Below are 25,338 nucleotides of genomic sequence, written 5' to 3' on the forward strand. Positions count from 1 at the left end.
GTTGCTGCTGTTGTCTCCCACATAGTAACTTTCCCCCTTGGTCCTTTAGAAGAGAGCTGGGGGTTCCACTGGGGCCTTTAAACAGCCTAGGATATGTTTTGCCCAGAATCAGACCTAATTGACACGTCACCAGAACACTCTTATTCCTCTGAGCTAAATAATAAGGATTCACTTAGCTGGATGACCTTCAGGTTTAGGACAGTACTTAATTCCATTCTATGCATATATATCAATTCCAGGGATCTTTTCATTAATGGTACACTTGTGCTTATATTTTAGGTCCAAACAGATATGTGAATGAATATATATATATATTCATTCCAATCTCCATTTGTATTCAGTGTGTTGGGAATCTATATTTTATGTGTTCATAGATAAAGTGCCTAGTTTGGTGTTATACAACCTCTGAGCACTCAATAAATATTAATTGAATTGAAATAATGGCATCCCTTATAAATATTCATGAGCAAATAAAACTAGCTAAATATATGGAGTATGAAGTGCTCTTCTAGAAATATTTGAGTTAAAAATGATTAAAAACTGGTGTGGTGCTTTCATTATGTGACAATCCAGCAATTGCAGGAATTCACTAGTTATAGACAGTATACTAGAGAGAAATATATATAGTTGAATATGTAATTTAATAAAATATAGTGATTTTTACTATAGATTGTGTCTTATGATGTAACAAGAATTAATTAGGTGAGTGGATGGAATTTACTTACTCTGGTAAAAATATTTGAAGCTTTTGTGTGGCTAATAATATTACAAAGCACCTTATAGTCAAGGGACTAATGCATGATCAAGTGATAGAACCTTGGCCTGGTCCAAGAATAAGAATTATCTCTATAGTGTATAACTGTTCCTTTACTTAAACACTGGAACTGTTCTGTCCAGTTAGCTGACATGCTTCATATTTTAGTATCGGAGATTCTAGTCACTTTGGAAGGCAAGTGTTTTCTGAGATGTAAAATTTACACTGGACTTTCTTGTTGATTTCACCTAATCCCACACTAAGCACAGCCTAGTATATATGGCTGGTTATACATCACTATTTTAGAGTTGGTTAACCGACAGAGAAGGGACAACACCAAATACCCAGAGACAAGTCTCTGCCATTAAGCAACCCCCCAACTGTTTTTCAAGAAATGACATTGTGAAAAACGGTGCTATAGGCAGCTATTTCATTTCCTATCTGTCTCTTACCTGTCTGTGCATTCTGTTTTTTCCCACAGATCATGTTTCAGGCATATGGAGACAAGCAGGGACCACTGCACGGAATGTTAATCAATACTCCATATGTGACCAAAGACCTTCTTCAGTCGAAGAGGTTTCAGGCACAGTCCTTAGGAACAACGTATATCTATGACATCCCAGAGATGTTTCGGCAGGTAAAGGTGGCTAACGGGTGGGAATTTTCCGGAAACAAGGTTTCCTTGAATTTCATCAGGTGCAGCTTTCCCTAGAGAAGGGCACTCACAGGGCCAGGAGGTGTCTTGACACTATTCTGATTTCTGTCTCATTGATGGCTTTAGTGTCTTCTAACTCAGGTGCTTCATAAGAATGGTGAGGAGTCTCAAGTAGAAGACAGTAAATCCATACCACATGTTATATTTTCAGGGACCTGTGTGAAGTGTTATACATGTATTAAGTCTTCAAATTAGAGATAGAAAAAAGGAGGAATGAGTTTTCATTTCCCTACTTTCCAGGATGGTCCCTAAGCCTACGCCAAGATGAGAGTCATTATAGGTAGCATAGACAAATGGATATCATCACTATATCTAGTTTAAGGTATAACTTTTTTTTTGTGGATTTACTATAGTTGAATAAAGACCTAGCATGAGAAAAGTATGGCATTATGAAGCTCTTCCCCATATGAAAATAAACTCCTTGATCATATGATGGTCCCTCTCTATGCTGCAGATTTTCCCTTCAAAGTAGGGGAGTATATCACAAGCAGAGAATACAACAGATAAAGAATAGAGCATCAAAAAGTCGGGATTTCTTTTTTAAAGTACCTTTGTTGTAGAATTTTTCAAGTCTCTTAGTCAGTACTATCAGTATTACCACATTTGAATCTTAATGTAATATTTATCTGTGGACTTGTTTAGTAGTCTGTGATTCTGTAGTATTCACAAAGACAAATTTCCTTTATGTAATCATTTATTTGCACCATCCTATCTCAGAACACACTGACGTTCACTCATTACCTCCATTTTATGGTGTCATTACCCTGACAACGGTGTGGTTCTGATTCTCAGTGTCAGTGCTTCTAAGTCATATTGTAATTGACAAGGGACACAGCTAGGCACATAAGTGTGTGTGAGTCATTTGGGCTTTAGGTGTTTAAGACAAGCAAGAACAGAGCTTCATAAAAAGTTTTTTTTACATAAGAAGTAAGAAATGGAAATTATGAATGTTTTTGTAACTGGATAGGTATATCTGTATTCTCAAATTTGAAGTTTAGTTGATCTGTACTTATAAACAGTCATACACGTCTTAACTAATTCCCGTGTGTGGGCTATTGCTGTAAAAAGTAGTAAAGGGATCTTCCCTTAACCTATAATAGAAACCCAATCTGGCTCTCTTAGATTGTAGTAGCAGAATGTCGTATCTGTTTTTTTTGAAAATCTTTTGCCAGGTTTCCCTAGGATCCCTGCTCTCCAACACACAGATAATATACTTTTAAGAAGAGATGATGTTATTTATTTGGTTTTATTTGTTTTGTTTTGTTTTGTTTTGTTTTTATTTGTTTTGTTTTGTTTGAGACAGGGTCTCACTGTAGCCTTGGCTGGCCTAGAACTCATAGAGATGAACATGCCTTAGCCTCCCAAGTGCTGAGGCAGAGATTAAAGACATGAGCCACCACACCTGGCTGATGCTGTTTGAGGTTTTTTTTTTTTTATTTATTTTACTCTGGCTGGGATGGTGTTAGGGCTTTTGTATGTGTTAATGCTCCAGTGCTATTTCAGACTCATTCAGTAGTTTGACTGTATTGGGGAAGTACCTGACTTTTGACATACTTGAAAATGCTGTAAAAATGGCTACAAGTGTATGTTTGCTGAGAGTGAAGGTTGGAGCATTAGTCTCTAGAGCTCTTGGAAAAGAAAGCAGAGTCAGAGTGACTGAATCTGACTGTGATTTTTATCCGTGTTGAAATGTTAATTGTCACTGATGAGTCAAACTTCTTTCTTCCATTAGTCGCTCATCAAACTCTGGGAGTCTATGTCCACTCAAGCATTCCTTCCCTCACCCCCTCTGCCTTCTGACATGCTGACGTACACTGAACTGGTGTTGGATGATCAAGGGCAGCTGGTCCATATGAACAGGCTTCCAGGAGGAAATGAGGCAAGTAGATACGCCCTTCTCCCTTTCTGTCTCCGTGTCCACTAGTACCAGCCTTTCACGAGAGCTGACATTACACAGTGGGAACTAAGACTCAAGCGGCAGAGTCAGGACAGCATTCTTGGTCACTTTCCTCAGTGAGACAGTGGACCAAACCAAGAAATGACTGTGAATTTTTTAGGTATAATAATGGTATTACAATTTTGCTTTTTGAAAAGGAGTATTATTTTCTGATGGGCAGACATACTAATACAACGTCTTTACAGATCAAAGGTCTAATGTCTAGGATTTGCTTCAAAATAGAGATGAAGGTCATATTTTAAGTGGAGCAAGATTGGTGAGTTCATAATTGAAGATACATGAGAATAGATATGGAATTTTGAGATTTTTAGGTATCCTCTTTTACCCTTGATTCATTGGATTTGGTGATATTGTGAATATGATAAAGAAATTCATTCTAAAGGGCTGAGAGCCAACAGTTTAAAAAAAAGAAACACAAAACATTGATTTGTTTGTTTGTTTTGAGATAGGTGTCACTGCGTAAGCCTGGGTGTCCTGGAACTCACTACATAGACAAGGCTGGCTTTAAACTCACAGAGACCCTCCTGCCTCTGCCTTCTGAGTGCTGGGATTAGAGAAGTGTGCCACCACACCTGCTTCATTTTGATATTTATTAAAAACTTAAACTTGGGTGGAGAGGGACAGGAAAAAGATTATGAAATCCTTAGGGAAGGGGAGTATGATCTAAATAATTTAAATTTAAAAATAGTTTTAAAGAATATAATAATAGCCGGGCGGTGGTGGCGCACGCCTTTAATCCCAGCACTCAGGAGGCAGAGCCAGGTGGATCTCTGTGAGTTCGAGGCCAGCCTGGGCTACCAAGTGAGTTCCAGGAAAGGCGCAAAGCTACACAGAGAAATCCTGTCTCGAAAAACCAAAAAAAAAAAAAAAAAAAAAAAAAAAAAAAAAAAAAAAAAAAAGAATATAATAATAAATTATTAGCTACTTAAAAAATTCAAAAAAATAAACACATTTGCTAGCCATGTGTTGTGCCTCATGCCAACATTTGGAAGCGGAGGCAGGAAAATTGAAGGTTAACCTGGGCAGCATGTGTCCCTATCTTGAAATAAAGCAAACAGAAGGCATTTTCTGGGATTAATAACCTTCCTCATGTAGTACCATATTAATAATGACATAAAGACATATTCTCCTGTGTCCCCTCATATTCTTTTCCATATCCTTAAGATTTTGACTATGCTTCTAAAGTACAATTATAGCAATGATAAAAATATTAACACACCTAAAAAAATACAGAGGTGTTTTTATTGCAGATTCAGGTATAAGCCCTAGCTAAACTCATTCCTTAAAATAATGTTTATCTGAGCCAGGGTATAGTGGTGCATGCCTTTAATCCCAGCATTTGGGAGGCAGAGGCTGGTGGATCTCTGAGTTTGAGGCCAGCCTGGTCTACAGAGAAAGTTCCAGGATAGACAAGGTTACACAGAGAAACTTTGTCTTGAAAAACCAAAAATAAATAAATAAATAATAATCTTTATTTGGGTGTTAACATAAGCAAACTGGCTGATCACTGGAGATACTATGTGAATTTTTTCCCTTGTGTTGAGTATCTTATTTTTTTGTTCTTTGGAAATAGGGTCTCTCTTTGTAGCCCTGGCTGTCCTAGAACTCACTATGATGAACACACTGGCTTTGAACTCTGTTGTCTCCTCTGTAACTAAAGGCATGTGACACCAAGCCCAGCTCCAGTATCCTTTTCAAAAATATTTGTTCTGTTGTACAAGATGTATGACTGTTGAGTAACACAGTATAGGGTTCAAGAGCAGGTTATTTAGCATTAGGATGGAGTCAAGCATTGGACCAGATGAAGAGGCTTAGAGTTGTAGTTCTTCCAATCTGGTGCCTAAACAAATGGCCAGACAATGGGGTGGAGGTGGCAGGTGTTGCTGAGAATAAACACATATTCATCAACACACAAAGTTGAAGCAGAGCTCTGTACCTACTGTGTGTATGGCTTCTGCTTGCACGCCCCTCAGCAGAAAAAAAAAGCTTCGTTGTGCTAGTCTGCAATGTTTATTCATTGAATAGCTGTTGAGGAATAGAAAGCGGCCTTGTGAACATGAGGTTGAGAGTAAAACGGTTTTAACTAGTGTAATTAAAACACAAAATGAGTTTGGTTTTTTTTTTGCCACATGAAAGCTAGCTGCAATGCTGTGTGAAACCTCTTGCCACGATCTTTCTTCTCCTGCTTTCTCTCTGTTCTCATTCTGTGTTTGAGCGAATGGAGACTGGGGGAATAGTGAAGTCCCAGAGGGACAAAGCTCTGTTCTTGCTGAAATTACAAGCACAGAGCTGCCTGGGCATGAACATGTAGTGTTTACTCTGCCAGTATGAATACAAATAGTCTTATTATACGGAACTCTGTACCAAAAGACCACACACACACACACACACACACACACACACACACACACACACACACACACACGAACAAAAAAATTAAAGGTTTTTTTTATTTTTAACCCCTTTAAGACCTAACAAACCTCAGTATAAAAGGAGTGGCTACCACAGTGAGTGACAGTATACAGTAGTGACCACAAGTTTTCATTTGCCCTATGTCCTAATAGTTGTGAAACTAGAAAGCTAAAAGCATTTATGGAAATGCCATTGCTTTGTATCACTTTTCACATTATTCTCTCTTTCCCTTTCTAAGTTACATGTTTTCTTTGTTCTCTTTTCCTTTTCTTCAGATGACTGACTAGGATTGAGCCTGCATGTTAGCTTGCTGTGTCTGAGCCTAAGAGTTCAGGAAGAGTGAGGCTGATGTTCTTTTGTGAACAGTCAATAACTGAGCCCAGGATGACTGGTGAGGTCAGTGACCTTAGCTAGATTATAGGATACTGCATGACAGGAATGAGGTTATGGTATTAGAATCAAGCTCTGCTACCAATAGCTTGGAAATACAATGTAGTGTGTCCATTGAGAGACTCACCAGTCTAGGAATGGAATCAGCATTTGACTCTGAGGGACAGCTCTACGTAAGAGATGACGAGGTGTCGGTAGGATATATTTCCTCATCCTGAGACCAGGTTTATCAGGGCACGTTGGTTTTTCCACTACTGCAATTTAATTTTCTTTGGCCAAAGTGACAAGTTTGTCATGAGCCCAGCACTCTACATATTTCCTGAAGAATGGTGTGAGGAGAACAAAGTGAGCTCATGCTGATGGGATTTGGAGCAAATCTTCCTTTGGCAAAGAGAATGGACATCAGAACAAAGCCTTGAGATATGGTTTTATTTAAAAAAAGAATAAAAAATTGACCTGTTAGTGTTCTGAGAGCCCAGGCTCAATGTAAATGCATTGATGCTCCATAGACACTAAATCCTCATAATGTGGTGTTCTCCAGAGTGACGGTACTACCAGGTGGTCATTGTAGGTGACACTGAATTATCTTTAAGTATTGGAGTTTCTGGGCTTAAAAGCTATCTCATGGATGTTAGGAATGAGGGTAAAACACGAGATTCCTGTGTAGTTTTTCCCTGAATTGGGGTACTTCTCCTTACAGACAGAGGCAGAAGATGTGCACTCGTCAGACCACTGGTTACCTTGTTGGCCGACCTTTCTTCTCTACTTTTTTCCCGGGATGGCAAATAGGTGAAATGGTGATAGAACCAGGACTGGGACCAATTCAGTTCCATTTAGTTTTAGGTAACCTGTTTGCCATTTGAGGAAGATATTGGCTATTTCAGCAGAGATGTGACCTGCATTCTGAACATTTGTGCCTGTGCTAAAAGCATGCAAAAGAAAGATTTGCTGGTTCTGTGTTAGCTTACATTCTTCTTCCTATTTTCCTAGTGTCCCTTCCCCATCAAGAAAGATGTAACTAAAGAAATGCTACTTAATTCCTAGTGAGAAGTATAGGACACTTTTTTTCTCATTGTCAGGTTTGAATGGCATTGCATTTAATATGAATTTAGAATGGGAATAAGAACGATGTGGAGCAAATCTGTGAACTACATTACTTGCAAATAGCTCTAAAGATGAGTTGTCTGGGATTTTCTTAATAGTTTCAAGTAAAGATGAAAATTGAGGAAAATGTGATTGCAACAGAGACTAAACTGATTTCCTTTCTAGCTGCTCTGATGCCGCAGTGATGAGCACTGTATGTAAATACATAGCTAGATGAATGTAAGCTGCAGAGCTACAGAAGAAATGCAGCTATCCATCCAGTCTGCTTTACTACTTCTCTGGTGTGGAGGAATTGTTTTCATTTTTTTGCCAGTTTGCTAACCTATTTCGATCATTTGGTACAAGCTGTAATTGCAGGTGGGAACATTTTGACTAACACTTTGCAATCCAGCACAGCTGCTTTTTGTACTAAACCCAGTTATTAAAAAACTCAGGCTAAGATCAAGAGAAAGGCTGTAATGGACTTGACAGAGAACAACTTAACTTTGCCTGGTAGAACAAAGGAAAAAAAAAGCCTGGCTTTTGTGTGGTTATGTCCTTATTTGTTCTGAAGTAAGTCCACTATCATTTTATTTTATTTCTTTTTTACAGTTATTTGAACTCGATCAGGAATCTATAATGATGAAAATGTGATAAAGAGGCAACTCTTTTAGAAATTTTATTGGTGATGAAGATCAAGTTCCTAGAACATGAGCTTTTAACATTCCTTCCCCATCACTCCTGACTTCATGAATAACTAGAGATGAAAACACACTGTGTTTAGAAGTAGTTATAATAATGAGGCACTCCAATCAGGAGTGATAATGATAGACTACCATCCTATCGTGGCGTAAGAATTTTTTCTTCAGTTTTTCTTTTTTTTTTTTTTTCCGGGAGAAAAGTATATTCCACATTTAATGTGTTTTAATAGTCACCTCTGTGTAAGCCGCCACAGGAAGGAATTGAGTGGCTCTGAGGCTTCGTTGTTCCAGATGGGCACTAGGTGTCAGGGTTTTTCCTTTCAGCACTTTGAACATTCAGACACGCTTTTTGAATTCCCCTGTTTGGTGAGGCCAACCCACTTGTTTCCATTCCCCTCCCCCCCCTTTTTTATTTATTTTATTGTTGTTGGTATAGTACATTTTTCCCTAATGTTCCTGCAATATTCAGTTGGCATTTTAACTCTGGTTGAATTAGTATGACCTGGCACTTTTTTTTTTTAAAGAAGAGAATGCTCAAATAGGAAATAAAGTAATATAAATTAAAATTTAGAGGCTAGCTGCCATCATGACTGATATCTTCATTTCTGCTTTATATTCTCAGGGGTGAAATGGTGGGGATACTGGATTTTAGGAATTCAGCTTTGAAACTACTTAGCCTACCTATATCTATTTCCATATTTAATTATCATTTAACTGTTTACAGTGTGCTATCATCCGTTGTTATACTTATTTAAATTTGTGTGTGTGTGTGTGTGTGTGCGCGCGCGTGCGTGCGTGCGTGCGTGCGTGCGTGCGTGCGTGTGTGTGTGTGTGTGTGTGTGTGTGTGATGACACACAGGTGGATATCAGACGACAGCTGTGGGAATTGTTTCTTCCCTTTGACCATGTGTGTCCCAGGTCTCAAACTCAGGTTAGCAATCTTAGTAGCAAGTGCCTTTACCTACTGAACTTCTTGACAAGCCTTCTTGAATTTAATAATAAAATTCTTTAAACAATATAGAAAAATATGAGGAAACATCAAATATCAAGCACTAAGATCCTACCATTGTGACTGTGCTTCTCCATTTGAGGCTGTATTTCTTTGAAAGTTTTTGTTGTTGGTTTGGTTTTTTGAGACAGGGTTTCTTTGTGTAACAGTTCTGGCTGTCCTGGAACTCACTTTACTCACTATGTAGACCAGGCTGGCCTCAAACTCACAGAGACCCACCTGCCTCTGCCTCCTTAGTGCTGGGATTAAAGGTGTGCGCTGCCGCCACCGCCGCCGCCACCGCCACCACCACCCAGCTTCTTAGAAAGTTTAATTTGAGCATTAAAGACTGTTTCCCAGCATTTGGGAGGCAGAGGCAGGCATATCTTGTGAGTTCAAGCCCACCTTGGTCTACATAGTGAGGAGTTTATGACAGCTAGGACTATGTGGAGAGATTGTCTCAAGAGGAAGAGGGAGAGAGAGTAAGAAAAAGGAGAAGATGATGGTGATGATGACAGGCCCAGGCCTTTCCATCCTTACCAAAGAGTTGGTGGATGTGACGATTAATCTTCACTGTCAGCCTAACAGGTGCTGGAATCACCTAAGAGACACTCCCTGTCTCAGACTCACACATGTTTGGGGTGTTTCCAGAGAGATTTATCTTCTGAGGGAATTCCTTCCTGAATGTGGTGACCCATTTCCCATGGAATATGGACTTCCATTGATGTGCTATCTGCTTCCTGACTACAGACAGACAGTGTTAACTTTCTTTTTTGTTCTTTTTTTGTTTGTTTTTGTTTTTCAGACAAGGGGCTTTCTCTCAGAGAAATCTTTCTGTCACCATGCCTATCTAGTTAGTGTATCCCCTCTTAAACCTGTGCTGAAAAAAAAAAAAAAAAACTCCTCTTAAGTATTTGGTCAGTATAATGAGAAAAGTAACCGAAACAACTTGGCTTATCATGAACTCATTCTCATGGATCCCGTTGTTGTCTAAAAACTTCCTGGAGAATGTTTGTGGACTTGAGTACAAAAATGATTGCTTATTTCTCCTGAACACCGGACCCAAGTTTTGTTTTTTTTTTTTTTTTTTTTTTTTTTTTTGGTTTGGCACTATGTTTTTATATATTGTTTTTTAACTCAACCTCAAAATAGCTTCAAGAAGGTGAAGTTAATCTAGATAAATTGTATTATGTTTAATTCTTTTGAAATTAGCTTGCCTTTTTAAATCCTGAATAAAGTCAGTATTGTCTTGTTAGTTGTGTGTTAGAAAAGCAGCTTGTTTGAATTGTGCTGAACTGCAGGTGAGCTCTGGAAGAGCACTTAGACAAGTAGAAGACCAGGGCTGGAGATATGGCTCAGCCATTACAGGCAGTCTCACAAACAAAAACATAAGAAAAGTAGAAGACCATGAACTCTGAACTTACTGAGGAATCACAGCCACCGATCTATGCCTGAAGACAGGAGAACATCTTTAAGTACTTGAGATCTTCAGTAGATGGGAATCATGCAGTTAACAGGCAATGCTTCTAGAACTGCAGTGGCCTACTTGGTTAACTTCTGTATCAGTCAATCCTGTGCCCTGTTTCTCAAGAACCATTGGTGTGTGTGTATTTCATGGCATGTTTAACAAAACTAAAATACTGAGTATAGATAGATAAAATTATTATGCTTCATGTCTGTAAATATCATAAGGAGAAATTATTCCCTAGTGCAAGATTATTATTATAATCTTTAGTTGTATTTTCATATAGTTGAAATTTTTTTCCTATAACAATGATACTTACTCTCATGTCAACTTTTAATGAGAGGGATTGAGGTAGCTTTACATTTTTAAATTAAGCATAAAAACTAAGTTTTCAGCTGTCAAGAAAGTTGTCTTGAGCTCATGTGATTGTATGACATTAGGCAATGAAACATGCTGTATCTGGTAGATCACATAGCATGGAAAGGCATTAACTATTTTCAGCATAGTTTACACGAACAGGAGAAATTAAGTCAAATACCACATTGTTTTGTGGCGCACGCCTTTAATCTCAGCACTCTGGTCTACAGAGCGAGATCCAGGACAGGCACCAAAACTACACAGAGAAATCCTGTCTCAAAAAAAAAAAAAAAAAAAAAAAAACCCAGAAACAAAAATATTTTAAAATCTTTTAATATTTTCTGTATTTTGTTATTTTTATTATGGTACTTTTTGATAGTTTCTAACTTGAAGCATAGCTTTAATTTGCTATATCTATATTTAAAAGAACAAAAGGTACATTTTGATATAAGTACCTCGAAAGAAGTTCAGGTTCAAGTTCATTCTCTCTAGGTCTTGTTTTTCTCATTTGTGATGCTGTGTCACCACTCATCTCAGCTGTCACAGTCTAGGGTTCTTGTGTTGCCACTCTAGAGCCTTGCAGCCGGTCGTCTTCCTGGCATTAGCAGAGTTAGACCAGTAGCTATTGTAGACTTCAACATGGAAAATGACAAAACATACCCACCTCAGCCACCCCAGCCTGTGCCTGAATCTGTGTGGGAAGTGTTGCTATAGCTGAGCTTCAAGTGTGGAGAAAAGAAAGGCAACTATGGCAAAGCTTCCCTTTCTGCTTCCACACCCTGGCAGGAGCTGATGGGTGCCCCTTTACACCCTCAAAAGCAAAACCCCGTCAAGTTTTGCCCCTTAGCTTTGCCTTCACATTTTTCTGTTGAACTTAATGTTACAGTTTTATGACAACACAGCAGCTTTGGGAAATGCCTCTGTGCACTTGTACATTCTAGTCACACTGATAGTACAATTAATGTTGATGTCAATTTTGGTGTTAATTTTGGGTCGTGATTAGTGTTGACACTGTATGTCAGACTAATGGCGTTTATGGGTACCACCAGAATAAATGTTAATATTATCATGTTTTTTTAGTATCTGTTATAGTAACATTAAACCAGGGTCCTCCCCGGAGGAAAAATACATATATGGGTAGATAGATAATGCCTTTCTCTATTGCTGGTGTTACTCAGTGAGAAAATGACATCTCAGGGTAGAATCCTAATCACTGTTTGGAGCATCAGAAATAATGATCACCTCTGATCGGAGGTTGTGAATAATTCATTTGGTTTGATTTTCACGTCTTGTCCAGTGATACTTTTCAAACCAAATGTGTTTCTACAGGAAAATAATGGTTCCACTTCTTATGGAAATACCATGGCACAAATCATTTTACCCACATAAAAACAGTTAAATAAGACTGTTCTCTTCTGCTTGCTTTCCCCTCCCTAGTCCCTCCTCCCTCATTTGAGCATGTTTATTCCAGAATCAGAATGTGGCCAGAGAATTCTTTTCTTCCTCAGGACTTGCATAAGGAAAATAAACACTTATTTCTGCTTCTCTTTACCTGATTCATCGTAGTTCTTTTGGTCCGCCTCCTCTTTTCACCTTAAGATAATTAGCTTGAATTGATAACCCTAAGCCTAAGAAACCTGCTCATTGGAAGTTTGGCTATGGGGAGATATATATAGTCTTAAAACTTGACTTGTGGCTACCTACATCAATGAAGCATACTTTTAAGTGGTAAGTACATAGAACTACTTGGTTAGTCAGTGCTGTAAACAGGCTTTGGCCAGGGAAAGAATGCTTGTGCTGCCAGTGCCGAGAAGCCACTTAGAAACTCATTAGACACAAGCCTGCCCTCTCAGGCAGACAGGCCACACATTGCCCTTTGGTTGCCTCTGCAGCCTTTCTGTCCTCTTCAGGCTTCAGTCCTGGAGTTTCATTTTTACCAGACTTCATCTACCTAAAATATGAGATGGAAAAAGAATTGGAGAAAAAGAAGACTCGGTGATGAAATTTCCCTTGGCGGTTATTCTGTTAATATACAAGGCTGGTGGTTGTGCTTAGGTGAAGTCAGTGAGTGCTACATTCCTAATCACATTGCCGTGCTGTGTATGTCCTTATAGAATTGCAGTTACTAACATGCAATCTTCATTGTGTATATAATGTGTACCCACATATATAAATTAACTGGACTGAAAAACTTATGGTGTCCTAATTAAATGGGGAAGGGAGGATATAACTGTCTTTTGATGTAATTCTGAATCCTCTGAGACAAAGCTATTCTTAGAATATGTTGAGTCTTTTCTCCTGACTGTTGTAACCCTGCCCCTCACCCCCGTCTTTAAATCAAGGGCAAGAGGAAGCGTTTTTCAACCTAGTGTTCAATCATCAGACGAAGTGTTTTGCATTCAGAAACCATTTTCGGTATCAAATTCAATTTTGTCAAGTGATTAGTTGAGTTTGGTAGCGAATAATTTAAAAACACAAAGCTGGAAATAGCCATGGTGCTTCTGCACAGAGGAAAGCAGTTGCTCTTTTCCAGCTGCCATCCTCCCAGTGCCTGTGTGTCACAACTGGATTATTGTGTTAATGTCTGCGCAGCTGTTACAGGCCTGGGTCTGTTGACACAGTGTATATTCCTACCCAGGACTGCTAAGAGACATAGGGAAGTGGGGAACTGATACCTTGCCTGCCTATCAGTACTAACGCCCTTTTATGTACATATGTTTGTAAGCTCTTTAGTCCCCTTCAAGATGAAAGGCTCTGTATAAATATAAGCTTTCGATTTTAGTACATGTTTGTAATACATGTGGTACAGTCCTAAATATGTATTTAGCTGATAGGCACTGTTCTTGTCTATTATACAAATATTGACTTTAAAAGTATAAATATGTATTTAACCATCAGACCAGAAAAACACTGAGAAGCAGTTTCTTCTCAGGTAGAGATATTAATATTGTATAAACCTGTGTATACATATGTTTACATTCTACCACAGCACCAGAGAGCACGTCTCTTTTAAAAACAAAATGATATTCCCAACAGCCTAAGATAGTTCTTTCTGTTTGTCTTGAGACAGGCTGTTGCTTTATGACCCTTACTGGCCTGGAACTTAAGCCATCCTCCTGCCTCTGCCTCCTAAAGGCTGGGCTTATGGAGGTGTCTTGCAGTGTAACTCAGTCTTCTTGCCTGCCAAGTACTGGGATTACAGGCGTATACCAACACACTCAGCTTCTAAGAATCTGACATAACTACCACGGTGCTTTGCCTATTACAGTTATGATATGCATGGATTTTTGTGTTCTTTTCTAATTGTGTGCTACATCATAGTTTTAAAGGCTATACATAATCTTCAAAGCCATCACTTTGTTTTTGAGGCTGAAATATAGAAACAATCAAGAATTCTTAAATTGGCTAAACATTTCTTCCCTGACAGAGACGCTACATTTCTCCCCTTTTTGACACGTCTTCACCCATAATTCTTACACACACTAAATCCTAGTAGCATGTCCTTCTTTGTACTTTGTCTCCATTCTCCTCTTGCTCCATCTTTGAACATCTTAGATGTTTGGACTGTCGGGACCATGCACTTAGCAGTTTAATGATTGTAATGCTATTCAGAATACTAACAGTGGCCCAACTATCCAATGTACTTTGCTTCAAAAAAGGTAGGGTGTGTGTGTGTGTGTGTGTGTGTGTGTAAGAAAACAGTTATTCTGCACAGTACAGTGAGAGAAGTAGGCATAGCAGAAGCCCAGGTTAGTGTGGAACTTCAAGTTTGTAATCCTCCTGCCTCTGTCTTAGAATGCTAGAATTATAGCTTTACACTATTTTAAAATAATTGTAGATTCAGAAAAGTCACAGAAACAGTGTAGAGAGTTCTTTTTTTTCATGCAGCTACCCTACACACTTGCATGCATGTGTGTGCTGTAATGTGCACTCTACCACTGAACTATATATTCTTTTTTTAAATTTATTTTTTATGTACATTGGTGTTTTGCCTACATGTATGTCTATTGGATCCCCTGGAGGTAGAATTACAGGCAGTTGTGAGCTGCCATGTGGGTGCTGGGAATTGAACCTGGGTACTCTAGAAGAAGAGCCAGTGCTCTTAACTGCTGAGCCATCTCTTTAGCCCCGAACTATATAGTCTTTACGTCCCCTTGTATTAACATCATATAATCATAGTAGAACTATCAAAATGAAGAAATTATCATTGTAAACAGGTTTGTTGTAAATTTCACTATTTTTTTTTCTAATAATGTCCTTTTTCTATTCTAGGATCTAATCCAAGAAGCCACATTGCAGTTAGGGGTCAGTGACATTTATGTTTGTGCTGCAATTAATATTCATCATCCATATTTATTCAGCTAAAGACAATAATAATATTCTGAAATATACTTTTATAATTTCTCTAGTAAATAAACAGCATTTCTTTTTCTGTGAACCTTAAAAAATAAATAATTCACACTAGCTATAAAAACAAGGTACTGGGCTGAGGATATAGCTCAGTGGTAGAGTGTGTACCTAGTATGGGTGGAGCTATGGGTTGATTCCCCAGCACATCGCCCCCCCCAAAAAAGTTACTTCGTGCTCCAGTTTCCTTGTAACAACTACCTTTGTATTATGGTAGCAGCTACATTGAGAGCATTTATGTACGAGGCTCTATACTACTTTAATGTGCTCTTCACAACAATCCCTTAAGAAAAGTTCTATTTTATAGTTGGGGAAAGTGAGGCTGTCAAAGGTTGTTGTGTACAAGGTTTTACAACTAGTATGAAGCTGATGTTTGGACCAAGACATCTTGACTTATTCACTTAATCTCTTAATCACTGTCAGTGTTTGTCAACTTACAGTGCAGTGCAGCATGTGATAGGTATTATTTGACAAAAGCTATTATTCTTACCTTATAGGTTCACTTAATGGTAAATCTGTAATCTTTCAATATTGGTCATGACCAGTGTTTTAACCCACAGTGTTGACTGTTTACCAAGTATTTCCAACTAGTTTTGTTTGTTTGTTTTAATGAAATGACTGTTCTGTGGGTGATGGCACATGTCTGCAATCTCAGCATTCAAGAGGCTGAGATGGGAGGATTACCATGAGTTTGAGGATAACCCTGAGCTACAAAGTGAAATGCTACCTCAAAAAAAGAAAAAAAAAAAAGATTAGTTAGTTATAGGTGATATCTGATCTATTACCAAATTAATTCTCTACATGAAGATCTTTGTAAGAGATCAGAGAATACTTTAGGATGGAGAAGCTTTAATAATAAAGAAATGGAGTTTGAATAAAACTTTGAAATGGGTAGGATTCAGATTGAGGGAAAGGAAAGAAAAGGGCAAGCTTTGTATGTTGGATTTGATACAGAGTCCTGCTTCCAGTAGTTCATCAAACTCATGGGTATTCTTTGTCTTTCATGTAGGGACATTGAAGTTCAATAAGGTTAAATATATACCAAGGTCACTAAGCTAATAAATGATAGATACCCGATTTAGATCTTAAGTTTGGTTGACTCCAAAGCCCATGTTTACCCTTATATGCCCTATTGTTTGATTAGCAATGAAATCTAAATTTTAATGTTAATTGAACCACAGATGCTTCCTCATGTGTTCATTGTGCTAACTCAAACTGAATATTTTCTTGTAAGGACCCTTACAGTACTGAGACTGGCCTAACACTCTTCATTCTGTTGTGGTACATTTAATGTAGGAGGTAGGGAGTGGGGACTGATTAATGAAAGAAAGACATTGATAAAAGAATGAGTAACATGTAAAGTCAGATTGAGTGTTATGTGTTTATAATCTCAACACACAGGAGGCTAAGGTGAGAGGACTGTGAGTTCAGGCCAACTTGGACTCCATAACAAGTTCCAAGTCATCCAAAGCTGACCTGCCTTAAAAAACTGAAGAGGGGAAAAAAAACTATTCTTGGTGCTGTTGCGTTGATACCTAATTAGAAGTCAATTTTGCAAGCATAATGACCTGGCCAGTTGCTGAACTGACTGCCCAAGTGACTCAGGAGTCCCTAGATAATAAGGAAAGATAAGAGTATTATCTGCCTGCCGAGTGCCGCACAGTCACAGTGTTTACATTAACACACAAATGCCGAACTAGATTCTTCAGAGCTTGTATATAAGCTGGCCTAGGTGGCTAAGGTTAATATAGCATAAAATTTGGTGTAAAACCCAATCTTCCTAACTACAAATACACTTACAAGAAAGTAGACAGTGAATAGCTTTTCTTTTCTGAAAAAGAAATGAGTGGTTTAGCTACACTTGACAATGTAGAAAAAAATATTTCTCACCACACATGCATTATATTAAAGCCTTCTTGGTTTTTTGTTTGTTTTGTTTTGTTTGTTTTTAAATCCAAAATTATCCTGATATTTGGGGTTTTTCTGTGCTGCATTCAGATGGTAGGCTTCTTTTCCCTTATGTGTCTTTAGTGAGCGGAGAGAGTAATACCTTATCTCAGAAAGTGATTGGAATTTTTCTCCTATATTACATCCATTTTGTATTTGGCCAATGGTATGACATATTAAATAGCTTATATTTATCAGTGGATGTTTCATATATATTTCTTAATGCAGAGAATCACAAATAGCTGTGTAGAAAGCTTCAACCAGCCTGATTACAGTGGATGTGCAATTGGATTGAGGAATGTGTACTCAGAGCTTATGATCACTGGCCGAGTTGAATCTGGGTGATGCATGTGGCTTTCCAGGGATGCTGCTATTTACATCTGTTAATGGCCCTTCTTGATGGCCAGTTCCCCAATGAGGTGATATGCAGCAGCCTGGGGATGAGGGACCAAGGCTGCAGATGTGGCTGGGCTCCATTAGGCAGGACCAGAAATGCTCATCTGGTAGGCTTTGTGTTTGGGCATGAGTGGTGGGGGTAGGGAGGGAAGCAGGAGACAGGAAAAAAAGAGAGGAAAAGAATGGAAAGCATTACTTCTCCAGGTATATGGGAAACAGACAGGCAGACATGAAAAACTGCAGCTGTAACTGAGGTGTAAGTGAATAGGAAAGAAATGGGACTAGCAAATAAACAAGTAGGATTGACTAGCTCTCATATAGAAGGGGATTAAAAAGGAGAGGGCTGTGAGAGTTTGAGAAGAGACATGTCACCTCTGTCTTTCAAGTCTGTATCATTTGTTTGTGTGGTTGGTCAGATGCCACTGAACAGAGAACAGAGATTTACATACATCATCATGCATCAAGAGATTAGCTCTGTGCATCCTTTGGTTTTCTAGAGCTGAAGAAAGCAGCAAGAGTTGCTCTGAAAGATACAGTGCTGAGCGATAGTAAATCCTTGCGGAAATGGAAAATACCTGGACTGAGCCAGGGAAGAATCTTTCTGTCTTTCATAGAGGAAAATAAAAGGGCCCCAGATCACAAAAGTTAGACTGTCTGTGAGAGGTGATGCTCTTTCTATCTCTTATGTACTAAAAAATTCTTGAAACAAATCTCACTAAAGCTGAAAATAGTGTCTTAATTTGCAGTTTGGTAAAATGGACCTTCTGGACTTATGTCTGCTGCCATAGCATTCTTCAACATGTAATACTGAGTGCATTTAGATGTGGAGTTTTTCCATTTTCTTTAAGTAAACCCATTGAAGAATCGAGACAACTTTGGAATACACTGTAATAATGTGAAGTAGTGTCCTAGAATGTTTTTCTGTTTTCCACGAAGGAGCTTGGTCCTTTCACAGTGCATACCTTCTGAAGGATGTTGCTAAATCTAGGGTCTTACCTTCAAGGGACCTGAAAAGCAAATGCATGTAAGAAGCTGTATTCATTTTGTTTCTGTCTTTGTAGATTGGCATGGTAGCTTGGAAAATGAGCCTTAAAAGCCCTGAATATCCTGATGGCCGAGATATCATTGTCATTGGCAATGACATTACATACCGGATTGGGTCCTTTGGGCCTCAAGAGGATTTGCTCTTTCTCAGAGCTTCTGAGCTTGCCAGGGCAGAAGGCATCCCGCGCATCTATGTGGCAGCCAACAGTGGAGCTAGAATTGGACTAGCAGAAGAAATTCGTCATATGTTCCACGTGGCCTGGGTAGATCCAGAGGATCCCTACAAGGTACAGCCTACAAGGAGACAATACTTCATGACTCTGTATGTTTATGCATGGGGATGTGTTCATGTGTGTGAAAGGAAGAAAGGAAGAGGTTTAAGTTTAAAAGGCCACATTTACAAAATTATTAAGAAAATTCCTTAGGGCCCAGTGAGATGGCTGAAGGTAAGGTGCATGCTGCCAGCCCTGAAGACCTGAGTTCAGTCCCTAGGAGCCACATGGTAGAAGGAAAGAGCCAATTATCATAAGTTCTCTGACCTCCACGTGCACACCCACTCCCATACACATAATACACAAAATAAATGTAATTTAAAACAAAACAAGAAAAACACTTTCCTTAAGAGCTCGAGTATAGCCCAGTGATAGAACACTTGCTTCAAATGCTTGAGGCTCTGAGTTCAGTCTTCACACTGAGAAACACACAACATCAAAACTAAAGACAGCATTTAAGAGACAGGTTTTCAGTATGTTCATCTGGTTTTTTCCTCCAGCTTTTACACAGGTGACTGTTTCTGTGGTTGAACAGTAGATGAAATAATAACAATGCATTTAGCATGACATATGGTAAACCAAAATATCTATCTTTAAAATATTCCACTGTGGCTTCTGGGACTTAGGAGCAGTTACTAGTCATCATCAAAATCTCTTACATCATCAGTTCTTCACAAACCTGCTTTTCTACTTGGAAACTGTCTCTAGAAACACTAATTCCCTTGTTTCCTTCCCAAGTAGGGACAGTGTTCTCCTTCCCTTGTGCTATTTAGCCTGGAGGGGGAACACTCTATTTTTTAATTCTCATTGCCACTTCCAGACCTTTTTCCCTTGGGGGGTGGTGTGCAGTAGGGGAAATCCCATCTTAAAGTCTCATGTTATCATGCTACTTCTTCTTATTCCCCACCCTTCGATCATAGCCTCATTTTCTTTGCATCTTTAAAAAAGGAAAATTTACTTTATTTTTTTATTGTGTGTATCTGTGGGGATGGGGGGGTGCATCTGTGCAGGTACCCTTGGAGGCCAGATCCCCTAGAGTTGGAGCTGGAGTTATAGGCAGTTGTGAGCTGCCCAACATAGATTTGGGAACTGAACTCTAGTCCTCCCCAGTCCCCAAATTTATTTATTTCATACACATAAAATGTATATGCACGTGGTATATATGAATGTATACCATGTATGTACATGCGCCTGTAGACAATAATGGAACTGGAGTCACAGCCACTTGTGAGCTGCTGTGTAGATGGTGGGAATTGAACCTGGGTTCTGCAAGAGCAGTAACAATAAGTGCTTTTAACCCCTGGACACCTCTCTTGCCCACTTTGCATCTTTTAATTCTAATATATTGTTACTTTCTCCAGTGCTGCTTAGTCATGTGATAATTCTTGGGGAATGCTCTGTTCACATAGATGATCCTTTCTATAACTGGGTAAGATTCTCTCCTCTAATGGTCCCATCCTTACTCAGTTTCTCTAGAATATGTTTCGAGCATCTCTTTCTTTGCTACCCTTCCATCCTATTGTCCTCAGCACTTCTGAACTTGCCAGATCAGAGGGGTATCCTACACACCTATATAGCAGCAGACAGTGGAGCAAGACTGGACGGCAGAAAGTCATCCTATGGGTTCCATATGCTCAGTCTCTCTATAGTACTCAAAATCCAACGATCCTTTAAGCCTACAAATATTGTGATTCTACCACTTTTTTTCTTTTCATTTCCCACTCTCATTTCATTCAAATTGTTTGGTAGGTTTTTATTGTTTGGTTTGGTTTGTTTCTGTTGTTGTTTTGGGGAGCAGTTTGTTGTTGTCTTAGTTTTGTTTTGTTTTGAGACAGGTCTCTGTATGTAGCTTTAGCTTGCTTGGGACACACTGTGTAGACGCAGTTGTCCTTGAATTTACAGAGGTCTGCCTGGCTTTGCTGGAATTAAAGGCCTGTACCCAGTTCGTTCAACTTGTTTTAAATTCCAAGGTTCATCATAATAACATTATAATTGTCATGTTTTTGTGTTTCTGTTCATTCTGTTTACTCTATGCTTTTAGAAAAAAAACCTTTTTTAAAAACTAACTTTGTCCACCTCTTCCACATGTGCACCTGCGCAACTGAACACAGATGGAGAAAATGTTCTCTGAGTGGTCCTACTTTTTAAATCTGAGCTTACTAAACTCTTGGATGATGGTTTCACATTTCTTTCCTCAGGACCTCTCCACCCTTTTCTCTTACCTTCTTTCCTACTCAGTATCAGTCCTTCCCAAGATGCTTCCACCCTGGATTCATCCCCAATGCTGCAAGACAATGAAAAGAAGCAAAAAAAACAACACTCCAGTTTGTTGTGTAGATGAGCACTTCTGCGTCTGCCTCCACTCCTCTCCACCTCACTCCTGAGCTTTAATTGAACCATATCCACCCCTTCCTAAAGCCCATCCCTCCCTTTATGCCCTGGATCTTCTCCCTTTACATACAGATACAGATCCCTCGAGTAACTCACTCCCATCCTTCTTTCCTTTAGAGCAAAACTTCTTCAAAGAGTTGTCTGCCCTTGCTGTCTCTAGGCTGTCTTCTCATTTTTTTGAACCCCTTTCTATGAAACTTGCACCTGAACCATTATAATCGAGTTGCTTTTGTCAAGGTCACCAGAAATTGTGTGTTGCAAATTCGACATTGAATTCTCAGTCCTTATCATAGTAGTTATTTGATGATTCAGCAGCATTTGACACCATTGTTCCCTGCTTTATCTTTTAAAACACTTCTCTTGGTTTTCTATCTACCTTCATGGGTCCTTTTTCTTAGTTTCTTTTCCTACCTTTCAGGTCCTTATATTTAGACTATTTCAAAGTATAATAAAAATGTTCCTTATTTTGATTGTGGTGTTGCTTACACAAGTATACACATTTATCAGAATTCATCAGATTATGATTAAAGCCATGTATGGTTGCTGAAATCTATGATCCTAAGTCCTCTGGATGCTAAGGCCAGCCTGGGAATCATAGCCAGACAATGCCTCAAAAATATAGTTTATAACAAAATCAATGGATTTTAGTGAATATAAATTATAGTTCATTAAACTTCATCTGTAAAGTATATGGAAATCAGTAATGATCACTACTAGCAAGTTTGTGTTTCTTTTGGGTAATATAAGTACCTAGAATTAGTCATAATGGTTGTGCCACATCTCAGTGTACAAAAATTTGCTGATTTACCTGGGTGGTGGTGGCACACGCCTTTAATACCAGTACTCGGGAGGCAAAGGAAGGCAGATCTCTGTGAGTTTGAGGCTAGCCTGGTCTACAGAATGAGTTCCAGGACAGAGCTACACAGAGAAACCCTGTCTCGAAAAACCAAAAAAAAAAAAATTTTTTTTTACTAGCTTGTAAATACATATAGCATGTTAAACATGTATAACATGGTATTTTGCCTTAATTGTAAGTTTGTACGTATATGCATGCAAATAAACCATTAAATATTAATACAGTTTTTGAATATAAATAGAACTTATTTATTGAAGAATGCAGAAATATAAATTCTGTGCTCAGACTGTTTGTACTGCTTAGACCTCTGGTTTTAGTATTAATTTCCCAGATTTTTGATCCTTTCAGTCATACCCCTCTCTATTTTGATGATGGTATGAATTTGAGTGAAGAGCAGTAATTCATACAATTCCTGAATCCCGTGTTGATAACTTTAATAGAAGTGTCACTAAAGACCCAGAAATGACCCTTTAACCCTAGTGAAAAATGAAATGAATGGAACATTTTCATAACTGAAATTGTAACTATAGGGTATCTTGTTTCAAGGGCAGACAGTCAGTGACTAAAATATAGGAACTTCATTTTTCAAACTGCTTATGCTAGTGTTCTGTTAGACAGAACTCAAAAGATTTATCATTTTAAAACTAGCTTTATGTTTAGAACAAGCTTCATTATATGTTGGACTCTGTCTTGGTAATGTGAAAATGGCAGATAATGAATTAAAAACTGTTTGTGCTTCACAGGGATACAAGTATTTATATCTGACACCCCAGGATTATAAAAGAGTCAGTGCTCTCAATTCTGTCCACTGTGAACATGTGGAGGATGAAGGAGAATCCAGGTGGGTATTTATATTTCAGATGGATTTTTCCATGATTCTTAAAGGAAAGAGAATATTTCCTTACATTTGTGCTCCTACAACCTTGAAAAGTTCTCTTGCATAATCTAGACATCTTCGATTTGTGCCTTAGCTTTACTACTTATTAGCTGAAGTATCCTGCTATTGACGGAGGCTTTTAGGTAATATTTATATTATTTACTCATTTGAGAAACAATGAAATGTGTAAATAATTCTAAAGAAAAAGTAAAACACCAGCCACAGGCCTTCCCTGAAGCCACAATTATAAATTTATGCTGTTCTTACTGTCTTTTCTATGTTCGTTATCTTTTCTTTCTGTGTAATTGTGATTATAATAGATAAGAATTTCTTTTAAATTCATCCTTTGAACTAAAATTTATTTTAGGGAAATTTCTTATTCAGATTAGAGTTACATTACAAATAAAGCTAATCTTCCTTTAGAAATAAACATGAAGTTTAATAGTTGCATAATATTTCATCATAATGAATATTAATTCTTTGAACATGCAGGCCATTTCCAGCTTTTCATTATTACATCTCTGAACTGAATATTCCTTTACAGATACTTTTAGGACTGTTCCTAATTAGATTCTCAAGCTTTCTTTGTTCATGGCACCCTTAATATGCCAAATTTTTCCCACTGTATCCATGTGCTAAAACATACACTAGTGTTTCTGTTTAAGTAGTTAAATGCAGCAGCTTTAAGTGTTTGTGCCCTAACAGCTTGATCACTTGAATAAAAGAATGCAGCAGATGAATTGCAGGAACTTTCATTCTTGAGGGCTTTTGCAAGGGAGGGGTGGGAGATGTTGAAGCACAGGGTGTCATAGAACCTTTTGGGTTATTTTCTAAATGTTTTCAGGTCAAAAGTGCATATTTAAAGGTTTTTAAAATTTTTCAAATTGCCCTCCCAAGATCTGCATCCCCAAGCAGTGAGTATGGGATAGCACTTCTTTTAACTGTGCTCTGTCATTACTGTGTTTTATTTATTGTTAATAAAACAATAATTACTGTATTACAAAATGAGTATTATTTTAAAAACAGCATTTTTTTATTACCAGTGAGGATGAACGTTTTGATAATCTCTGTGAAAGTATTTTCTAGAATGTTAATTACTGTACTATTTATTGACTAGTTCTTATACATTCTTGGGTCATTCCCATACTTTTTTAACTATCGCTATATGACATATTTCTCACATCTTTTTTTCAAGTTATAATTGGCTGGTGTGGTTTTTGTTTTTTGTTTTTGTGGTGCTGCAGAACAAACCCATGGCCTAGCACATGTTTTGATCACCAAAAAGTTTCCATAATGACTTTTATTTGGATTATATTTGTTTGTGTGTGTGTGTGTGTGTGCATATATATATATATATTTTTTATAAGGATCTGACATCTTTCTCTTTAATTTCCCTAAAAAGAAACATGGTGTGTTTTTCTATTTATGTAAGTGTATTTTTTTGATGGTTTATGTATTTCTTTGTATGAATTATACCATAGGTTTTCAGACTTCCTTAGTTCATGGCATATTTTGGGTTTGTTTGGTTGGTTAGTTTTTAGTTATGTTTTTCAAGACAAGAGTTTCTCTGTTGTAGCCTTAGCTGTCCTGGAACTTCTTCTGTAGACAAGGCTGGCCTCGAACTCATAGAGATCTGCCTGCCTCTGCCTCCTGAATGCTGAGATTAAAGGCGTGCACCACCACTGCCCGGCTTATGGTACCTCTAGTATTTTAAATTTTTTTCACAGCACCTCTGAACTAAACAGAGACCTAATAGTTATTTTTGTTTTTAATTAAGTAGTTAAATGCAATCAGCATCTAAATGTTTCTGTCCTATGAGGTTAATGATCACTTCAATAAAGAAATGCATGTGAATTGGAAAAAAATATCTGAGTTTTGCTTTTCTGGGTAGGGGCTTTGGGAGTATTGAAACAGGGTTTCATGTACCCCAGACTAGCCTTGAACCCACGATGTAGCTTAGGATGGTCTTGAACTCCTATTTCTCATACCTCTGAAACTAGAACCTAGCTAATTCTTAAGTAATTACAGTAACTTAGGAATAGTGTGATGACTGTTTGCAGACTATTCAGACCTTGAAGTCACCTTTGCATATAACCACCCTCATTTTTTATTATTCCTTGTTTTTTGTGCAAAGCTCGTGTTTGTTCTACAGAAACTGCAAACACCTGGCTTTGTAAAGATAGTGCTGCATTTCTTTTGACAATATTCTATCTTGTGTTAAGCTGTGAACTTCCTAAAGCTAATCATTCACACAGGGTCTAACAGATATCACGTGTTATAGTATTTTTCTAAAAATATACTGCAATGTCCCTAGGGGTTCACTGTG

The 25,338-nt window shown here is 38.1% G+C and overlaps 1 protein-coding gene across 4 annotated transcripts in view; it reads left to right on the forward strand.

Annotated features, from left to right (window-relative positions):
- Positions 1-25,338, forward strand: part of Acaca (acetyl-CoA carboxylase alpha) — a 266,901-nt gene that overhangs the window by 182,601 nt on the left and 58,962 nt on the right. For all 4 annotated transcript variants that reach the window (XM_028890514.2, XM_028890515.2, XM_037201549.1 and 1 more), the window contains 4 exons: positions 1,236-1,391; positions 3,202-3,348; positions 18,634-18,903; positions 22,879-22,976. In XM_028890514.2, the coding sequence (XP_028746347.1) occupies positions 1,236-1,391; positions 3,202-3,348; positions 18,634-18,903; positions 22,879-22,976 (671 nt within the window). The remainder of the gene's footprint in view (positions 1-1,235; positions 1,392-3,201; positions 3,349-18,633; positions 18,904-22,878; positions 22,977-25,338) is intronic.

Source organism: Peromyscus leucopus, chromosome 8b, assembly GCF_004664715.2.
Source record: "Peromyscus leucopus breed LL Stock chromosome 8b, UCI_PerLeu_2.1, whole genome shotgun sequence".
Taxonomy (NCBI): domain Eukaryota; kingdom Metazoa; phylum Chordata; class Mammalia; order Rodentia; family Cricetidae; genus Peromyscus; species Peromyscus leucopus.